Source organism: Triticum dicoccoides, chromosome 5A, assembly GCF_002162155.2.
Source record: "Triticum dicoccoides isolate Atlit2015 ecotype Zavitan chromosome 5A, WEW_v2.0, whole genome shotgun sequence".
Taxonomy (NCBI): domain Eukaryota; kingdom Viridiplantae; phylum Streptophyta; class Magnoliopsida; order Poales; family Poaceae; genus Triticum; species Triticum dicoccoides.
The window spans coordinates 388,787,872-388,800,430 of NC_041388.1; the positions used below are offsets into that span (position 1 = coordinate 388,787,872).

At 43.2% G+C, this 12,559-nt stretch overlaps 1 protein-coding gene across 2 annotated transcripts; it reads left to right on the top strand.

Moving 5' to 3' along the window:
• The first annotated feature begins 1,136 nt into the window (after positions 1 to 1,136).
• On the top strand, positions 1,137 to 7,216 carry LOC119301723 (ATP-dependent 6-phosphofructokinase 5, chloroplastic-like). 2 transcript variants are annotated; one of them, XM_037578705.1, is made up of 14 exons: positions 1,137 to 1,330; positions 2,227 to 2,560; positions 2,666 to 2,747; positions 3,158 to 3,231; positions 3,433 to 3,544; positions 3,702 to 3,797; positions 3,885 to 3,986; positions 4,067 to 4,141; positions 4,602 to 4,742; positions 4,847 to 4,963; positions 5,049 to 5,153; positions 5,254 to 5,334; positions 6,533 to 6,661; positions 6,750 to 7,216. In XM_037578705.1, the coding sequence occupies exons 2-14, from the start codon at positions 2,250 to 2,252 to the stop codon at positions 6,915 to 6,917; spliced, it is 1,593 nt and encodes a 530-aa protein (XP_037434602.1). In that variant the 5' UTR covers positions 1,137 to 1,330; positions 2,227 to 2,249; the 3' UTR covers positions 6,918 to 7,216. The 2 variants fall into 2 exon arrangements, with proteins under 2 accessions (XP_037434602.1, XP_037434603.1); XM_037578706.1 differs by having other exon boundaries at positions 2,669 to 2,747.
• The last annotated feature ends 5,343 nt before the right edge of the window (positions 7,217 to 12,559 follow it).

A 12,559-nucleotide genomic window follows, 5' to 3' on the forward strand; every position in this document is an offset into this window, starting at 1 on the left:
TAGAATTGTGTATGTTGCCTGCCGAGTTTAGCTTTGGATTTTTAGTGCTTTGACACTTCGTGCAGAATAGGAAGTCCCCTGGGCCTCTTTTGGTTCATAGGATAGGATTATCATAGGAATATGAATTTTGTAGGAAATGAGATGGCATGTATCTCAAATCCTATGAGTAGGAATAGGAAACGAGATGTCATTTGGTTGACACCAAAGAAATTTTCCATTGAGGCCTCCTTTGGTTTGGAGGAATTTTGTAGGAATTTCATAGGGTAGGATTTTTATAGGAAAAATTCCTATAGAGCTCTTTGGTTTGTAGGAATGGAATCCTATTCCTATGGAGGAACTCTTCCTATCCTTCACATTTCATAGGAAAATAAACATTAGCCTAGACTCAATGGAAAAAATCCTATAATGTGAAACAAAGGACATCTCCTTTCCTATTCCTACTCGTAGGATTTGAGATGCATGTCATCTCATTTCCTATGACTTTTCTATTCCTATAATTTTCCTACTCTATGAACCAAAGGAGGCCTGAGTCTAGGCTCATTTTTATTTTCCTATAAAATATGGAGGATAGGAACCAATCCTATGTAGGAATAGGAATCTATTCCTATGAACCAAAGGCCTCTAAAGGAAAAAATCCTATAAGAATCCTATCCTCTAAAATTCTATAAAATTCCTCGAAACCAAAGGAGGCCTTACATGTCAAGAGCATCTTGATGCATATAAAGAGTAAACGGAGGCATGAAATAACGAGTTGTATGGGTTGATTTATACTCTCCTTTTTATGTATGTTTGTGACTGTGTGTACCAGACATGAACATTCATCGTTTCATGCGTTGTCAAGCTTTCCTATACGCCACGAGACGCAAAGCAACCTTTTATCTACCACATGTTGACATCTACTTAAAATGCAACCAATAATTTAACGCACGTGCACACTTACTAGTTTGAATGAAAATCGTTTTTACCCCTAAAAAAGAACTACCCGGCAAATGAGGGATCCCCTAAAAGAAAACTACCTCGCAAAATAAAAGGAGGAAAAAACAAAAATGCCTCGACATCTCGTGGACCGGTCCCCGAGAAAAACGCCACCAATCCAGTGCCCGAACACGTGTAGCGGTCAATACACCGAGCCCACCGAGGCACCTCTACGCCACCTGGCAGACCGCCCCCCTCCCCCGCCGTCCGCTTCCCTCCGATTCTCCGCCGCGCCCGAATCAATCCCTCGGCGAAGCGTGGAGCGGCTCGAAAAATCCAAAGCCCGGAGGCCGGAGGAGAGGCGCCAGAGGAGCTCACCCCCGATTCATCTCGCCGTCTCAACCCGTGGCCGCAGGTAAGCCGCCGCTCATCCCCAAATCCCCACCCCGCGCGCCTCCGCCCGGTGGATCCCCAGGCAGGCCCCAGCTCCGCTCGTGAGGAGACAAACGCGGCGGTCTCGTCTTGCCATCCGTGGTGGCAACTCGGTCCCGCCATCGGCGTGTGCGCTGCATGGCTCGGCCGGCTAGAAATGTTTGGGAGGGTACCAGAGTTTGAAGGGGAAGGGAGCTTGGGGTTTCAATTGGAAGGCCAGTTGGTTTGGCCATCCGGAATCTATCCGATTTGGTTCGTATTTCGCTGTCTACTCTGCGAGTTTCGAGCGCGGAATGCACGCAGAGCGGGTGTGATATGTTAGGACGGTGTCTCGTTCGTGTTGTTCATAGGCGTTCTGAACTTTTGATGGTGTTCGGTGGTACCGTAGCATCTGACTCAATGTACCTTCGTCACATGTGTGGGTTGTGATCGGCAAAGGCACGTGTGTAGTTGGTTGGAATGTTGCATGTTGATGTCCGTGTAAATTAATTTGTTGTGGGTAGGGCATCTTGAGAAATGTTTACCTTCTTGCTGCTGCCTGGTTCGGTTTTAATGTGCCGTGCTTGTGTTGTTGGAGTAGATGATCATGAGTAGACTACACAGATGCTCTTGTCTTATAATGTGTTCTGTAGGATTTTCTGGCTCAGTCTCTGTGAGCTGGCTGACTAGAGTTTGCTTGTTCCTAGAGTTGGAACTGGCCCAACTGGCCCTGTAATGTTGAATTCACTTTTAAATGATTTTATGGATCTGTGATTGTTTTTCTATGGAATCGTCTCAGTATTTCGATACCAGCTGATCCTTCAGGCTGTTTTTACCTCTCCTTTTCACTTTTGCTTGAGGAGGGACGAAGTACTCAGCCTACATAAATTCCTACTGCAGATTAGGGGTCCACTGTTATTTTCATGCCCTTATCTGGGATGGCCATTGCTTTCAAAGCAAGCACGAGTGCTTGTACTGCACAACAGCTGTGGGGGCATCCAACCAGGGATCAGTGTCAGTATGGTTTCACTCACTTAAATGAACGAAAGAGCAGAAAAGGCTCTGCTGCACTGCATGCCAGAGCTGTTTCAGGGAAGTTGGACCTGGATTTCGGTGATCCTTCTTGGAAGCAAAAGTATCAGGAAGACTGGGATAGGCGCTTTAGTTTGCCACATATTACAGATGTATTTGATTTAGAGCCAAGGCTCACTACATTTTCTCTGAAGAAAAACAGGTTCCTTCCTATTCACTTCATCTATAACTGGTTTGTTATGTATTCTGAAAACATAAAGCTGTATCTATCTCTCTTATTTTTACAAAGAACATATGTTACTGACAGAAGTCCCCTGGGCGCTAGCGATGCTTCATCACCTGACAAGTGGAATGGCTATGTGAATAAGGATGATAGAGCACTTCTGAAGGTCAGTAATGAGATAACATATGATGCTCCACGCTTCATATTGACGTGAACTAATTGTTTTCCGTAGGATTTGTAAGATAATACATGAAGAAAGCCTAGTCTCGAGATGTACCTCAGGGAAACTAAGGAAGAATTAATTATGTCACGAGACAGTTAGTGGTACCATGTATCATTTGCTTATTCATGAATTCATTAATGTATTTTGTAAGGTTGAATGTGCCGACTTCGTGCAAACTACTAATTCTCTTTGTAAACTGCCGAACATTACTTTAGATAATACCAATTATGTGCTTCAGTTAAAATGTTTTTTTTCCAGAAACGCAAAGACTTTGCTTTTTGAACCTTCGACTAAAGAAGCCTTATCTTTTTCCTTACTGTTTGTATTTATAATTACACAGTATGTTTCTCCAGGTGATTAACTATGCCTCTAATAATTCTGCTGGAGCTGAGTGCATTGATCCTGATTGTAGCTGGGTGGAACATTGGTACGCTCTGATGCAGTTGGTTTGTCTTTTCTGTGACATACGTTACCTTTTATCATCAGATTATATGAAAAATTGCTAGCTTATGCGAGTTTTTGCATTTGTCATTTGATTGTTACTAGAATGTCTTCAATTGCTATATTCTCGTGATTCTATCTTTCAAGAAGGGGGAATTGATGAAACAGTGGTATTTGCTTTTTATAGGGTGCATCGTGCAGGGCCTCGTAAGGAAATATACTATGAGCCAGAGGAAGTAAAAGCAGCCATTGTTACCTGTGGAGGGCTCTGCCCCGGTTTAAATGATGTCATTAGACAGGTATTGTCCTTTCAGTATCGTGCAAGAAATTGGCTTTTTCTTTACATGCCTGAAGTTTAAATAAGTGGTGTGCCTTATTAAAAATATATTTCTTGTGTCTAAATCTTGGTTCCACAACCTCTTGACAATATTGATCAAATGTAAATCGTATTTCCAGATAGTATTTACCCTGGAGATCTATGGGGTGAAGAATATTGTCGGAATTCAGTTTGGTTATCGTGGATTTTTTGAAAAAGGCTTAAAAGAAATGCCAGTAAGGATGCATCCCCCATTCGCCTGATGTTGTAAGGAAGTTGATGTTCATTATGCCATGGAATTACATTTTGGTTTCAACCTTCAGCTTTCACGTGATGTGGTGGAGAACATAAATCTTGCTGGTGGAAGCTTCCTAGGTGTCTCACGTGGAGGAGCTAAAACTAGTGAAATTGTAGATAGCATACAGGTAAGCAATGTGAATAAAAGATTGTGATGTTCTGTATTGATGCTTCATTATTATTTTACATGATCATCCTGTGTTTGAAGGCCAGAAGAATCGATATGCTATTTGTAATAGGAGGAAATGGTAGCCATGCTGGAGCTAATGCTATCCACGAGGAGGTTATTACGTCTCTATTGGAGTTCCTTTCTTTATTTTTATCATAGGTGTCATTGATGTACTTTTGGACATGATTGGATAAAGGAGCATTTAGTTCTATTTCTATGTCAAGTATAGCACAGTAATCTGACTCTTATACAACCTAATGGTAGAGGTTATATCAATTACCTGAGAATACAAAGCCCATTGTTTGCACAAAAATGACACAGTATTGAGAAAACATAGGGATGCCTTTTCCCTAATCAGCACATGTTACTTCTGTGGTTGTGCCCAAAGTACACCCAATACGCGTGATTCTTAATGATAAACTTTTCATAGAAGTACATACTGTTACAACGTTGTGCATTACATTTGCTATGTTAAATCTTTGTATTCTGGCAGATCTTCTACTGAAAAAACACGTATGTGTTTCATGGGATGTGACTGTACATGCTTAGTTTAATTCTTTGTTCTGGTTTGCAGTGCCGTAAGAGAAAACTGAAAGTTTCAGTTGTAGCTGTTCCAAAGACCATTGATAATGATATACTTTTCATGGATAAGACATTTGGTTTTGACACAGCTGTTGAAGAAGCTCAACGTGCAATCAATTCTGCCTATATAGAGGTTGGTTACGTTGCTGCTGTTCGTGTTCTTTTACTATGGAAACTTAAGTGGAGTGAATTTGGTATATGGTTACTCTTGCTTTAGATAATTCCTTCTATCTTCAGGCACGTAGTGCATATCATGGAGTTGGGTTGGTCAAATTAATGGGAAGAAGCACTGGGTTCATAGCCATGCATGCTTCTCTTTCTAGCGGACAGATTGATGTCTGCCTAATACCTGAGGTATGTAACTGAAAACACTGCTGATGGAGCTTCAAATCTGTCTTTGCTTCACATTTACTAACACAAGCGCACAATCTGAGTGAAGGTATCTTTTACACTTGATGGAGAACATGGTGTCTTGTCACATCTTGAGCATTTACTGGAAACCAAGGGATTTTGTGTGGTTTGTGTGGCTGAAGGTGCAGGACAGGTATGATGTGGCGCATGGTGTTTTGACTCGTCCAAAAGCTCTAGTAACTTCAGTTAAATGGATGAAATTTAGGTTGTGATTCTTGGATTTGTTGTTGCAGGATTTACTGCAAAAATCAAATGCAACAGATGCTTCAGGAAATGTGATACTTAGTGATTTTGGTGTCCACATGCAACAAAAGGTATATGCTCGTTTTAAACCCCATACAAATGGATTTTTGTTAGTAAGTATCCTAGATGATGATAGGTGTTTGAAATCATCTGGTAACCAGTCAACTCTACTGAAGCCAGTACCTACTTTACTTTTTTTTGCTTTTGCGAGGGGCAGTACCTGCTATACGTGCTAGAAAATCAAGGGCCTTTTTTATTGGATTTTGTATGAATGATTTTTTTTTCGAGAATGTGTATGAATGATTTATGCTGGCTGTCACCAGTTTTATAGTAGGGCAAAACATGCATGCTCGTACAGGAGTGTAGTTAGTTATTGCAGGTAAGCCTGCCAATTCACAATCTACTGGAAAGTCGAACAACTATGAGAATCTTGTCTATTCTATTGTGTTTTGCTGGAAAGAGAGAAAAAATCGACATCTGAGCACGGGCACATAGTGCCTGTTTTTTTGAAGTTCAGAAAACCAGATTTTTAATGTTCGAAATTTTCAAATTTTTGCGTGCACACGCGTATAGCAGTGCAGTGTAACAGGCCAAATTTTCAGCAATATAAGTGCTCGCATGTAAAAGATACAAAAAAGACAAAATCCATGCAAATCAGGGGCTTTTTTGTTGTTGTTTTTGGCCGATTTTTTGTCTTTTTTGTGCAGCACATAATACAACGTATTATTGAACGAAATTTCACAGATACTTAGACCACATGCATGCGTATTCATGTAACAAAATTCAAATAATTTAAACACCTCTTTTGAGCAGTTCAAAATAACGTGCCCCGTTGCCCCCGTGCCGAAAATCCGTTTTAACGGAAGTAGAACTTCTGGTCAGTTCTTTGTTGAGCTGCTTGCCTAAGCTTAGTTGCAGTAGTGTTCTGGCACAAATGGAACTGGTTAACGTTATTCATCCTAGTCAGGATTGGTCCGAGTCTAACATCAGTTTTGCAAACCCTAGTTAGGGACCTCAGTGCTGCACATGTTATTTTTAGCTGCCAGTGTATAACTTATGAACCTCGTTTTCTGTACATGCAAGTCATTAACATGCCTATTTCATGATAGGAGACCATATAATGTTGAATTTAAAGCTTAGTAATTAGATACTGTTCCCGTATTGACATGTTCTATCTGTTATAACCTTCCTATTCCTCCGCCCTTTTGATATTTTGTCAAGTTGTACATAGCAACTAAATGATTTGATGTCACTGGTATCACTCCCCAGATCAAGAAACATTTCAAGGACATTGGTGTTCTAGCTGATGTGAAGTACATCGACCCAACATATATGGTCCGGGCGTGTCGTGCAAATGCATCTGATGCCATCTTGTGCACTGTGCTTGGACAAAATGCTGTAAGTTTATGTCCTGTATTTCACATATGTATTGGTAGCATGCATCCATCATATCTAGTTTGCATTTGACGAATATAAACTCCTCTAGGTCCATGGAGCATTTGCCGGGTTCAGCGGCATCACATCAGGTATTTGCAACACACATTATGCCTTCCTCCCGATCACAGAAGTCATCACAACACCGAAGCATGTGAACCCAAATAGCAGGATGTGGCACCGATGTCTCACGTCCACTGGCCAACCGGACTTCCACTGACTCGCGTTGAGCGTTTACTTCTCTGCACAGGCTAAACTCGTAATGAATTAACATATTTTTGCTTACCCACAGACTAGTCACAGCTGAAAGATTAGTCACGGTGCAAGCTACCAACATGTTAACAATAATGTAATACTGAGAATGAACTCGATCGACTTGTTTCACATCAGCCCCATTTTTGTCCATGACAACAGAGCTGTACAAAGCTCAAGTTGTCCCGAATAATCTGTAATGCACTGTCCAAACATTGACCATCCATAATTCTAAAACGAAGCTATTTGCTTCAGAAATGATGGGTAGCGAAATGCCTTCTGCGCTCCGCGATCGATTTCTATGAATGATTCGTTTTCTTTTGTGCTGAAGCTAAACACTTTCACTCTGTTCTTTAATTCACTGATGACTCTCAGAAGTCACACCATGAACAAAAGCGGGATGACGATGTATTCAAGTGTAAGTATCTATAATCAGTTCTTTTTTTAAACAAAAGGGGTTTCCCCCCAGGACGCGGAGTTTCTGCTCCCGGGCTCATATGCACCAGTGCTCAGAAAAAAAAATCAAAATACTAGAAAAATTCAAAAAAACTATTTTTTGTGTGGTAGATAATTTGACGCGTGAGGTCCGCTCCAAATTTCAATTCATTTGAATATCTGAGCAGTTCTCGGCAAGAAAGACAAAAGCAGGGTCAGAACAGTGCGTGAACAGTAAACTTTTTTACAGACTCTGATTTTGTCTTTTTTGACGAGAGCTGCTCAGATCTGCTCAGATGTCCAAATGAGTTGAAATTTGAAGCGGACCTTTCGCATCAAATTATCTACTAAAAAATTGGATTTTTAATTTGTTTCTAGTATTTGTTTTGATTTTTTTCCCAAGGGGAAGCATATGAGCCTGGGCATCGAGTTGGATTTCTATTTCCCCCGCCCCTACTTTATTAAGTCAAGGCAAAGAAACCGACATTCCACATTTCACAGCTCTCGTAGCAACCAAAAGTAGCTGCAACAGACTGGGGGTTTATGAAAGTTAACCCACGGATACAACCATTATAGGGAGAAGCATTCGATAGGATGGTAAACATGTCACTACACAAAATAAGCAAATCGAGCCTCCCAATTACTCCTATCTAGTACGCCAGGCTATCCTGATCAATTGCTTACATAGTTAAACAAAATAAGAACAGACCAGTCTTTGATCGGAGACTGGCAAACTCTAATACCCAGGCAAGAGTTTAGCGATACTACCGGTGCGCCGCACCGGCGATGGGAGAGGGGTCAAAGAAGTTGACAGGTCCTACTCGTGGCTGTCAGTGTTCATCATAGAAATTCAGAGAAGAACTCAATCAGCTTGCGAATTTGGTTGGGGATTTCGATTTAGATCGGAGGAACCCGGAACTAGGGTCTCCAGCCGGAACAAGACGGCTTAGGGCACAACCCGATTACAAGATAGATGGCTCCCTCGCTGGAGAGTGCCCACTAAATAGTCAAAAGTAAAATGCGACAGGAGGGAAAAAGAAAGACATGGACAGGCACATCGAGCTACAGTGCTTACGGTAAATTTGAACTACAACGTAGCATTCACCAGGACCGCCCATCATAAGATCAAAGGTTGAGAGAGGACGCTAGTGTGTGAAGCGGTAAGTGACTCTGGCGACCGCACGATTGATGAATCACGGCTCAACAGACTTGACAACAGAAAACAACATTGTTCTAAATGCAGCTACAATCCTAACAACTCCCCCCCTAGTTGAGAACAGACTTGTCCTCAAGGGAAGATCTTCTGCATGAATGCGGCGTCTTCCCAAGTAGCATTTTCCACTGGTAAATTCAACCATTTGATGCGCCATTGTACCATCGGAATGCTGATATCTCCTTGCACTCTGGATATAAGTTTTCTCTCGAGCAATGCTTCAGGTTGTATCAGAATGTGGCCATCTGCATCAAGGAGTGGTAATTTTGGGTTAGGAACCGCATCAGGTCCTATATGCTTCTTTAGTTGGCTGATGTGGAACATTGGGTGTAACTAACAGCCAGCAGGAAGCAGCAATATGTATACAATCTGGCCAATCTTTTCCAACACTCTGAAGGGTCCATGGTATTTAGAATGGAGTTTGAGATGTCTGTGTATGCTCAGGCTGGTATGCCTGTAGGGTTGAAGCTTGACATGCACCATATCTCCCACTTCCCGTTTCCTATCAGACCTCTTCCTGTCAGCAAAGTGTTTCATTCTTTCCCGTGCTTTCAGCAAATTGTCCTTGATCTACTGTGCAATGTTGTTCTTGTCTAGCTCATCTTGAGTATGTCCTCCCTCTGGTGGGGGTAACACCAGTTCAACAACGAGAGGGGGCGGTTTGGCATATAGAGATTGGAAATGTGTCATTTTTAGTGAAGTGTGAAAGCTTTTATTGTACCACCATTCTTCCATAGAGAGCCTGTAACGCCCTCGATGCGGCTATATCTCCCACGTGTCGAAGCACGACTTAGAGTCATAACCGCATTGAAAGCAATGTCGCAAGTGAGGTAATCTTCACACAACCCATGTAATACATAAGGGAAAAGATACATAGTTGGCTTACAATCGCCACTTCACACAATACATGAATATAACATTACATCATCCAGATACAAACAAGGTCCGACTACGGAACCAAAATAAAAGAAGACTACCCCACATGCTACACAGATCCCCGATCGTCCCAACTGGGCTCCACTACTGATCAACTGAAACAAAACAACACTACGAACAAGGTCTTCATCGAGCTCCTCCTTGAGCTTGGTTACGCCACCTGCATGGTATCATCGGCACCTGCAAACTGGTTTTGGAAGTATCTATGAGCCACTGGGACTCAGCAATCTCACACCCTCGCGATCAAGACTATTTAAGCTTATAGGAAGGGTAAAAGTATGAGGTGGAGCTGCAGCAAGCGACTAGCTTATATGGTGGCTAACATACGCAAATGAGAGCGAGAAGAGAAGGCAAAAGCACGGTCGAGAATTTATGATCAAGAAGTGATCCTAGAGCAACCTACGTCAAGCATAACTCCAACACCGTGTTCACTTCCCGGCCGCCGCCGAGAAGAGACCATCACGGCTACACACGCGGTTGATGCATTTTAATTAAGATAATATTTAGGTTTTCTACAACCGGACATTAACAAATTCCCATCTGCCCATAACCGCGGGCACGACTTTCGAAAGTTCAAATCCCTGCAGGGGTGTCCCAACTTAGCCCATCACAAGCTCTCACGGTCAACGAAGAATATTCCTTCTCCCAAGACAATCCGATTAGACTCGACATCCCGGTTACAAGGCATTTCGACAATGGTAAAACAAGACCAGTAAAGCCGCCCGAATGTGCCGACAAATCCCGATAGGAGCTGCACATATCTCGTTCTCAGGGCAGACTCAGATGAGACTACGTACGAGTAAAATCAACCCTCAAGTTTCCCCGAGGTGGCCCCGCAGGCAGCTCAGTTTGGACCAACACTCAGAGGAGCACTGGCCCGGGGGGGAGGGAGGGGTTAAATAAAGATGACCCTTGGGCAGGCCTACCCAAGGGAAAGAAAAGGCTAGGTGGCGAATGGTAAAACCAATGTTGGGCCTTGCTGGAGGAGTTTTATTCAAGGCGCACTGTCAAAGGGTTCCCATTATAATCCAACCGTGTAAGGAACGCAAAATCCGGGAACATAACACCGATATGACGGAAACTAGGGCGGAAAGAGTGGAACAAAACACCAGGCATAAGCCCGAGCCTTCCACCCTTTACCAAGTATATAGATGCGTTAAGTAAATAAGATATATTGTGATATCCCAACAAAATAACCATGTTCCAAACATGGAACAAGCTCCAATTTTCACCTGCAACTAACAACGCTATAAGAGGGGCTGAGCAAAGCGGTAACATAGTCAAACAACGGTTTGCTAGGACAAGGTGGGTTAGAGGCTTGGCTTAACAATATGGGAGGCATGATAAGCAAGTGGTAGGTATCGCAGCATAGGCATAGAAAAAGAGCGAGCAACTAGCAAGCAAAGATAGAAGTGATTTCGAGGGTATGGTCATCTTGCCTGAGATCCCGCAAGGAAGAAGAACGAGTACATGAAGAAGACAAACAGACGTAGTCGAACGAATCCTCACAACGTGACGTTATCGGAACTAACCCGAAGAAGCAACACCAGAAAGAAGCAAACAACATAGTGAACAACCAACACATAACATGGCATGATGCGCAAACAATTATGATGCATGTCCGGTTTAAATATGCATGACATGGCAAAGGGCACAAACAAAACTACAAGTTAAATGTAGCTCAATATGCAACGAGTTGCATATTGACGGAACACCACATTAATTATTTAGTTCTCTCCCGGTTAGGTACTCAACAATTTTACATGTTGGTTAACATGGCAAGAGGTGAAGCATAACAAAACTATACTATCTAAACAATTTAAATGGGGACGGATATAACAAATAACGAATCCGGTAAATCTCCATATGCCTTAGTAATTTATTGCAACAACAATTTAAACATTTTTAAATGTTGTTATCATGATGCGGATGACATGGACAAGTTTTATGCAATTTTTATTAAAGTTGACAAGAGCAAAATGAAGCATTTGTCACCGTGGTGGAAAGAAAGGGGTGCCACGGCAACGATAACGATTCTGGTAGCTCATGGAAATACCGATGCAAAAGGAAAAGTGACGTGAGCGTGTCAAGCAAAATGGTGGGGTGATCCCGGTAACCGGGTTCCCACATGTCGATGACAAGGCAAAAGAGGGGCAACGTGCACCAACAATTCGGACTCGAGGCGAACAAGGGTGCCTCTCATACAACATGCATTCATTCGTTCACGGGCGTCGTTCCGGCGGTTATACCTTCCAAAGGTGCATTTACGGAGTGGAACGAGTTCGTAGTGGAAGGTGGAAGTAGACGTTCTCGCGACGGCAGTTGTACATGTTGTAGTGGAAGTAGTGGTTCTCGTCGATGGTAGTGGTACATAGCAATCATGGACGAACTTGGAGGGTCATCGATAGGCGTTCACGTTCTTAGACGCACAAGTTTGTCCGTAGATGTTCGGGGTCACAACGAGGAACTTGACGCATCGTTGAACTTGGCGTCCGAGGAATCCCGCGTGGTTGTTCATGAGTCGTAGTCGAACTTGACGTATCGTTACACGGTTCTTCGGAGGCGGTAGTTGTATACGGGTCTTGACGAATCCACGGCGATGGTAGTGGTACTTCCATGTAGACAGCCGCGGAACTTGATGCATCATCCTGTGTAGTCGTACTCGATGTCCTCGGGGTTTCGGCGGTAGTCATATTCGAACCGGTACTTGGCAAATCCTGGACAGTCTTGGCGTATCCGAGCGTAGAGGTACTTTACAGTTTTGTATAGACGAACTTGAGGTACTCCGGGGCAGAGGTCTCAACGTTGAACGATGGCCTTGGAGGTTTGTGGCCGGGGCATGAAGGAGCTGCAGGCGGGAGCAATTTGGAGATGGCAGACGACAGAGCACGTCTAGGCGGTGGAGTCAAGGCAGGAGAGGGGGTGTAGCGGAGCGGCACGGCTCGACAGAAGCAGAGGGCGGTGCCAGAGCATGGCAGCAGCCTGGCCCGAGAGAGGGCTCTGACGCGGCCCTGGGCACGCAGACA